Here is a 9,313-nt window from a genome sequence, read left to right as displayed (position 1 = left end):
CTGTTTAAGGATTCACTGATATTGAGATAAAAATAGTAGTTAGAGATTTTAGCAGAAAGTGATGAAGCTTGTTTCAAGGGGAATCTCAATAGATATTTACTAAATGCCTAGTACTGGTTAACTACTATAAAAGAGAGCATGTGCAACATCTGACAGAATGGATCATGGTCTTGTTCACAATTTGTGGCAGGCCCTGTTCTTCTGTGCTCCTTCTCTGAAACAAGCCTGATAGAAGTTTAAATGGGCCAGAACAACAATGTCACCGAATTTATTCTGCTGGGCTTCACTCAAGATCCTGCTGGGCAAAAAGCATTATTTGTTGTGTTTTTACTCATCTACATTGTGACAATGGTGGGAAATCTGCTCATAGTGGGGACAGTGATTGTCAGCCCCTCCTTGGGCTCCCCAATGTACTTCTTCCTTGCCTCTCTGTCACTCATGGATGCTGTTTATTCCACTGCCATCTCACCCAAGTTAATTGTAGACTTGCTCCGTGTTAAAAAGACTATCTCCTTCACAGCATGCATCAGCCAGCTCTTTATAGAGCATTTATTTGGTGGTGTTGATATTGTCATTCTGGTGGCAATGGCCTATGATCGTTATGTGGCCATCTGTAAACCCCTGCATTATTTGATTATCATGAATCGACAGGTATGTATCATCTTCTTAGTGATGGCCTGGGTAGTAGGTTTTGCACATGCTTTGTTTCAAGTTCTTACTGTGTGTAAACTTTCTTTCTGTGCTCCCAATATCATTGACCACTTTGGCTGTGACATCTATCCACTATTGCTACTTGCATGTACTGATACCTACTTCATTGGCCTCTCTGTCATTGGCAATAATGGGGCCATGTGTGTAGTGATCTTCATCCTCATTTTACTCTCCTATGGAATCATCCTAAGATCTCTCAAGAATCACAGTCAGGAAGGGAGGTGTAAAGCTCTTTTCACCTGTGGCTCCCATATCACTGTGGTTTTCCTCTTTTTTGTTCCCTGTATTTTCATGTATGTTAGACCTGTTTCTAGTTTTCCTATTGATAAAGCTGTTACTGTATTTTATACTATTGTCACTCCCATGTTGAATCCTTTAATATATACTTTGAGGAATTCAGAGATGAAAAATTCTATAGAAAAACTCCTGCAAAATTTATTAAGTCCCAATAGATTAAGCCTTTCTTCTTGATGCTTATGTTACTAAGCACTAGGCAACAATCTTGAATGAATTCTAGTAGTATGTATTCCATCTTGAACATTCACTAGCCCTTGATATTTTGAAAACACTAGTACTGTAAATATTATTTGTAAATACTGTTCTTTGTTGTGATTTTTAAAAATAATTAGTACAATTGCTTACAGTATCATTTATTTTTAGCTATTCCTTTTAACTATTTTTGATGAGTTGCATATTTTAGTTCATGTCAAATTTTCAATAATTTACTTTAATTTTTTTCAAACAGTATATTTTAATCATGTTTTTCTTCTCTTCCATCTCATTCCAGATCCTTCTTCCTTCCTGTCTCAATCAACTTCATGTTCTCTCTCTCTCTCTCTCTCTCTCTCTCTCTCTCTCTCTCTCTCTCTCTCTCTCTCTTTCTCTCTCTGTCTTTCTCTGTGTACTTTTCCCTCCCAACCGTCCCTAAACCAAACATAAAAAAAAATAAAAATAAACAAGCAAAAACCCAACAAGATAAAAATGGAAATCCAAACAAGATGAATGACCCCCCCAACAGACACACACACACACACACACACACACTCACACACACACACACACACATAGACACACACCCCAAAATAAACCCCTGGAGTTCATTTTCTGTGGGCTAACTCCTCTTGGGCATGAGGCCTGTCCTGGAGTGTGGCTCATATACCTAGTGACAGTGCATTAAAAAATATATTTCTTGGCCGGGCGGTGGTGGCGTACGACTTTAATCCCAGTACTCGGAGGCAGAGCCAGGTGGATCTCTGTGAGTTCGAGGCCAGCCTGGACTACCAAGTGAGTCCCAGGAAAGGTGCAAAGCTACACAGAGAAACCCTGTCTTGAAAAAACCAATATATATATATATATATTTCTTTCCTCTCCCAGGAGTTATTAATTATATATAGCTTGTTGGTTAGGTATGGAACTTTGTGTCCACTTTCTCTTTACAGGACTGGGACATTGTGTGGCTTGATTCTGTACAGGTTGTGCATGCCGTCACAGTCTCTGTGAATCCATCTATACATCAGTGTCTGGAAAACATTGTTCCTTGAATTCATCCACCACCTCTGGCTTTGATAATCTTTCCACAACCCCTTCTGCATAGTTGATGAGCCTTGAAGGGAGGCATTAGACGGAACTATTCCACTTGGGACAAATGTGATGTACTTATCTTAAATGGTTTTCTTAATATAATCAGTTTGGTGGAAATCTGTAGGTTTGCCTTTCAACTAATTTTGCATTACTATTTGTATTACAAAATCTCATCTATTTATAGTTTTTGCTATACTACTTTAATTTATTTGATTAATAAAATTATTAATTATTAAAAAAATTCTTTTTTAAAAATTTATTTATTTTTCTTTATTAAGAAATTTTTTGTTCATTTTACATACCAACCACAGATCTCCCTCTCATCCCTCCTTCTGCTCAGCCCTAGCCTCCCCCACAACCCATCCCCCATCCCCTCCTCCCAAAAGGTAAGGCTTCCAATGGGGAGTTAGCAAAGCCTGATACATTCAATTGAGACAGGTCCAAGCCCCTCCCCGCTACTTCAAGGCTGTGTAAGGTGTCCCACCATAGGTAATTGGCTCAAAAATGTCAGCTCATGCATCAGGGATAGATCCTGATCCTACTGCCAGGGGCCCCTTAAACAGACCAAGCTACACAACTGTCTCGCTTATGCAGAGGGTCTAGTCAGGTCCCATGTAGGTTCCACAGCTGTTGGTCTACAGTTCATGAGTTCCCACAATCTTGGTTCTGTTGTCTCTGTATATTTCCCCATCATGATCTTGATTCTCCTTGCTCATATAATCCCTCTTTCTTCTCTATGAATGGATTCCTGGAGCTTGGCCTATTGCTTAGCTGTGGATCTCTGCATCTGCTTCCATCAATTACTGGATGAAGGCTCTATGATGACAATTAGGGTATTTACCAATCTGATTACTGAGGTAGGCCAGCTCAGGCACCCTCTCCACTATTGCTAGTAGTCTAAGCTGAGGTCATCCTTCTGGATTCCTGGGAACTTTTCTAGCACCGGGTTTCTCTCTATCCCCATGTTGTCTCCCTTTATCAAGATATCTCTTTCATTGCTCTCTCACTCTGTCGCTGTTCTAGTTTGACCATCCCATTCCCTTATGTTCTCATCCCCCATCCGGTATCCTCTATTGTGCCCCCTCACCCCCAGGTTACTCAGGAGATCTCATCTATTTCCCCTTCCCAGGGTGATGTATGCATCCCTTTTAGAGTCTTCCTTGTTAGCTAGCTTCTCTGAAGCTGTGAGTTGTAGTCTGATTATTCTTTGCTTTACATCTAATATTCACTTATGAATGAGTACATATCATGATTGTCTTTCTGAATCTGGGTTGCCTCACTAAGGATAATATTTTTCCTTCTATTTGCCTAAAATTTCATGATGTTATTGATTTTTACTGCTCAGTAGTACTCCATTGTGTATATGTACCAGATTTTCTTTATCCATTCTTCAGTTGAGGGGCATCTAGGTTGTTTCCAGGTTCTGACTTTATGAATAATGCTGCTAAATAGCATTGAACTCATTGGCACAGGAGACCACTTCCTAAATATAACACCAGTAGCACAGACACTGAGAATTACAGTAAATAAATGGACCTCCTGAAACTGAAAAGCTTTTGTAAGGCAAAGGACATGGTAAATAAGACAAAATGACAACCTACAGAATGGGAAAAGATCTTTACCAACCCCAAATCTGACAGAGGGCTTAGCTCCAAAATATATAAAGAACTCCAGAAACTAGACACCAAAATACCAAACAATCCAATTTAAAAATGGTCTACAGAGCTAAACAGAGACTTCTCAACAGAAGAATCTCAAATGGCCAAAAGACATTTAAGGAATTGCTCAACATCCTTAGTCATCAGGGAAATGCAAATCAAAATGACTCTGAGATACCATCTTACACCTCTCAGAATGGTTAAAATAAAAAACACTGAGGACAGCTTATGTAGGAGAGGATGTGGAGCAAGGGGGACACTCCTCCACTGCTGGTGGGAGTGCAAACTTGTACAGCCACTTTGGAAGTCAGTATGTTGAATTCTCAGAATATTGGTAATCAGTCTACCTCAAGACCCAATGATACCACTCTTGGGCATATACCCAAGGAATGCTCAATCATACCATAAGGACATTTGCTCAACTATGTTAATAGCAGCATTATTTGTGATATGAATAATTTGGGCTGGAGAAATAGATCTGTGGTAAAGAGCACTGACTGCTATTCCAGAAGATCTAGGTTTGATTCCTGGCACACACAGGGCAGCTAACAAACATCTTTAACTCTGGTTCCAGGGATTCTGATGCATTTCTTCTGTTCTTTTGTTTTGTTTTGTTTTGGTTGAGTTGGGTTGGGGTTTTGGGGTTTTATTTGAGACAGGGTCTTTCTACATAGTCATGACTGTCCTAGAACTTACTATGTAGACCAGGTTGACCTTAACTCACAGAGATTTACCTGCCTCTGCCTTCAGAGGTTTTAGGATTAAAAACGTGTGCACCAACACTTCATAGGTTTAGCTTCTGACATTACTACTTGACACAATTTCATGGAAAACTCCATGATCCTCTGGATCTAACAATCTTTCAGACCCCTCTTCTGCAATGTTACATTAAAATATAATATATATCCCTCTTTGCGGATGACATGCTTCTATACTTAAACTATACTAAGGACTCCACCAGAAAATCTTAATTATGAAAATCATTTACTATTAAGTGACAGGTTTGCAAAATCCTCATTCAAAAAATGGATGTGAGGTAGAGTGGTGGTCAGAATATGAAGGAGGATAACATCTTCCACATATATGTAGTTGGTTAATAAATTACATATTGCTGAGTTAAGAAATCTATATAATTACTCTCAAGGCCCAGGGTCCATCATTGAAGGTGTGGGGAAGTGGAAAGACTATAAAAGACAGGATAATGGGGACTGGAGTAAAACCGTGCTCTCTGGTCATGAAGAAAGCAAACTGTGAAATGCCAAATGCTCACATTTAGAACAAATAACTACCACATATGCAGAAGAACTATGAAGTAGGGTGTTTGAGAACTCAGTTATTAATTCAACACTTCTTTTCATACCTGACACTCACACTCTGTTATTTTTATTATGTTAACAGCATTTTTATATCATACCTTTTGTAGAAATCATGCAACTATTAGAACCAGCAAAATTCCTCCATGTAGGTGAGAAGGGCTCTAATGACTTTTTGTCATATTCACTGACTTCCTGACACATATAAGAGAAAAATTCAGTTTGATTCTTTAGAAGCAGAAAGATTGCAAAAGTCAGAGATTTGGGAAGAGAGCTGTAAAAAACTATCTTCTCAACATGGCAATGTCATTGATTCATGACCCCATAACAGCTAGAGTTGACTGTACAATATCAGGTCAGTTAGTGTTTCATTCAGTTAATGGGGCAAGGATTCACAGGCCACTTCCCTAGCTGAGGAACTATTGGCAGTTAATAGTTTCTGGGTGAGAGGGAGTTTTCTTCAGTGTGTGGCTCCTAGTAGATTACTAATGCTGTGGTGTGAACTGTCTAATTGAACACAGTGGGATGTATGAAAAATAAATAAGTAAATAAGTAAATAAATAAAAAAACATGAGGAGTATGTGGTGATTGGGTCCTAGGAATAGCTGGAGGGATGAAGTATGGGTGAACATGATCAAAATATATTGTATACATGTATGAAATTCTCAACAATACATTCAAATTATCAAAGCATTAAATAATTCATTTAATAATATTAATTATTAAATAATTAAGTATTAATTTTTTTAATTTAAAATTTATTTTTAAAAAGCATCAAGAATACAGTTGCTGTTTATCTTGCAAATAATACATTTGATATTACAGGATTTAATCCATTTGTTTTGTAAAATTTAAAATGCTATTGTTTAGTAATTCCATCACTTATCAGCTGTAGTTCACATTTAGGCCTTTGTGACACAGAAATACCAATATGTATCTAAATGTCTGAAGTACATGTGCTCACTATGTTGATGACAGCCAAAATAAGAGAATAGGCTGGAAGCCCTTGAACACTGTCAATTTTAGGAAGACATGAATTGTTTAATATTGGACAGAAACTAAAAAATAAGATAAAAAGAATGAGGATCACTGGTTCCATCTCATACAGATCCAAACCTTAATCAAAAGCTTTGTTTCCCTGAAAGCTAAAACACCAATTTTCAGCTCTAAGGGATGCAGAAGGCCCAACTCTCAGCCTCTGTAGCTCATGGCTTTTTGGACTGATTGAGACTGTGCTTTGTTGTGGTGTCCTTAATTGCAGGGACCAAGGCTGCTGCTATTTCATGCTGGTTTAACCATTACTTGCCTTATGCAAATGCATCATGATGTGAAACTCATAGTTCCTATACATTATATTTTGGAAATTTTCTTTTCACATTATAGGTTTTCCAAATGATCTTGGGAGTTAGGTCTCATTGTTGGCAAGATCTGAGGCTCTTATCTCCAGGGATTACAGAGTGAAGAAGCCTGTTCAAGGGACATTGCTTCATTTGAATTTGTTCCAAATAGTCTAATTAGCTTATCTACTAAAATAGATGTGCTCACACAGTTAATATAAATGGAAGAACTATTTTTCTAATTAAATGATCTAGAGGTCTTTGAAAACTCAGAGATTGCCAAGCTGGAGTATACTTTCATTTGATAGTCCTTGTTATATTATGTTTTTCTTACAGCATTTATCTTTGAATATGAAAATTTGTGGAATGTTTCAATTTTCCTGGACCTTCTACATATAAGGACGTGTTTCTAAACAGGAAGAAAGGGGTCTTAGTGAGATTCTATTTCAAGATCTTTGAAGATAAAAGATTTCTTTCAGTCATTGAAATACTTCATCATCAGTGTTTTAAAGATTTAAATCATTCCCTCTGTATTGTTAGGTACTACTATATTTATGAGGGATATAAATCCTATCATATCTTCTGAAAGCAAGGCCTCCTCGGAGTGCCTCACATCAGTGGACTGAAAATGGAAATAGTCTCATAATTAGTTCAGAGATCAAAATTTTTCATCAGTAAATACTGAAGTTGAGTAAATAATTTCCCTTTATTCTATTAACTGTTTACATATTTGAATAAACACAGATACTTTGTTATTTTTTTTCCTGAAGGTATTTTCCCTGAGGATGAGACTATCCAACTGTCTTTTACAGTAAGTGTTGATGTTGTATTTAAATGCTTCTTGATTTATATATTCACTTGGATACACTTACACCTCCCAAAAAGACTGAGATAAAGGGAAGTCTTGTGAAAATGTACTGGGTGCAGTCACTTGATAATCTTTCTGTGTTTACTGAACAGCTATAAGTTAAGATATTTTCTCAAAGGCACACAACTGTGTGGAGAATTTGTAATCAATACAGTAAAAGACACTGCATTTTCCAGAACAAAAATTAGACCTAAGGTGTATGTTTATAATGCTAGCAACAAAACACATAACTTAAATATTCCTTTCCTAATGTCTTAAAGGTCATGCATTCCCATAGGAAATATATAAATTGGGAATATTAAATAAAATCACACAAAACCATATGTAATCATAATATACAATGTATTTTTTAATATAGACTGATTTGATTTATTTACTATTTTAACAGCTAAATAGTGAATACATTGTATGTATTCAAAATCAGCAATGGATTTATTATTTTAGTTTATTGCACCTATTATGTGGATGTATTAACAAAGATGTGTAATTATTTTTATATACATTTAAATGAAGATATTTAGAATTGCATATCATTCCTAATGCTTAGCATGTAGGGAAACAAATGTCCAGCAAGTAGCTACTCTCTACTCTTTCTCTTTTAGCTACATACAAAGCACACATACATCTGTCATTTAGATGTGTGCTTTTATATGTAGCTAAAATTATTCAATATGATAGTATGTATGTAAAGAGTAATCCATAGTGAAGTAACTCATCCAATTAGGCTTGTTACATTGGCATTGAAAAGTATTTTAATTAAAAATTAAAAAATTTAAATTTTATTGTGGTGACTCTCATAGATCACTTTTCTAGTAAGTATATAATGCACTTTGAACCTATTTCCTCCATAACCATCAACTTGCATTCCTTTCACTCTCTGCCTCTTATTTATATCCTTTATTCAGAGAGCTTCAATTTACCTTCATATTATCTATACACATACAATTTGACATTTCTACAAAAATTGGGATCAACAAATAAAAAACAATGCCACATTAATGTTTCAGAAATGGACTTAATTTCCTCATTATATTCATTTTGTTACATCATTTTCCTGTAAGTGACATAGCTTCATTCTTCTTTATGGTTGAAAAAGTTCTAGAATTATAAAACTCTCTTTCAAAAAAGCAATTAATGCCTGGTTTAATTACTACTTTTTTTTTCTGAAAGTAATGAACAGAAATTTATATTTAAAGCATTTGTATTCTCTAATTTTTTTGTAATCAGATCTTTAATAATCTATAGTCTAGTTTACATGAGCGTAAATATAAGATGGCTGAAGAACTCTGTTCTCACTTTGTTATGTAATAACTATATTGGTTTCTAGAAAATTTGTTCTGGAGGAACCCAATGCTGGTTAAAGTTTGAAAGGTGCTAAAACACACAGAAAATAGGTGTGAAAATGATAGGACTGGATGTTTATCCTTTTTTTCTTTTTTGAGACAAGTTTTCTCTGTGTAATAGCCCTAGCTTTCCTGGAACTAGCTCTGTAGACAAGGCTGGCCTCGAACTCATGGAGATCAGCCTGCCTCCCTCTCCTGAGTGTTGGGATTAAAGGTGTGTGCCACCTCTGCATGGCAACTGGATATTTTCTATTCTTATGCTGTACGAAATGTGTGCCTTCATCAGTCTGAAGCTTCAAGTATGGCAACTGTAGATCTTCTACATCAGGTTACAGCCGAAATGTATCTGAATTACACAGAAGGTTCATCACAGCTGACATCTGAAGGAAGTGAAGATTTTGCACATGCCCTTAACTACTATTAAGCCATGTAGATGAGTTTCTCCTTGCTTGTTTCCAGTTGAAACATAATCCTTCACAGGTAATGGTTGTGGACACTTAAC

At 36.4% G+C, this 9,313-nt stretch overlaps 1 protein-coding gene across 1 annotated transcript; it reads left to right on the top strand.

Moving 5' to 3' along the window:
- The first annotated feature begins 240 nt into the window (after positions 1-240).
- On the top strand, positions 241-1,182 carry LOC128101672 (olfactory receptor 4A8-like). The gene has a single exon (XM_052724990.1). It carries the CDS (start codon positions 241-243, stop codon positions 1,180-1,182), a length of 942 nt encoding a protein of 313 aa, XP_052580950.1.
- Positions 1,183-9,313: the final 8,131 nt, after the last annotated feature.

The sequence above is a fragment of the Peromyscus californicus genome, unplaced genomic scaffold (genome assembly GCF_007827085.1).
Source record: "Peromyscus californicus insignis strain IS unplaced genomic scaffold, ASM782708v3 Scaffold_7__1_contigs__length_154581171, whole genome shotgun sequence".
NCBI lineage: Eukaryota > Metazoa > Chordata > Mammalia > Rodentia > Cricetidae > Peromyscus > Peromyscus californicus.
This window is presented reverse-complemented; position numbering and strand designations above follow the sequence as displayed.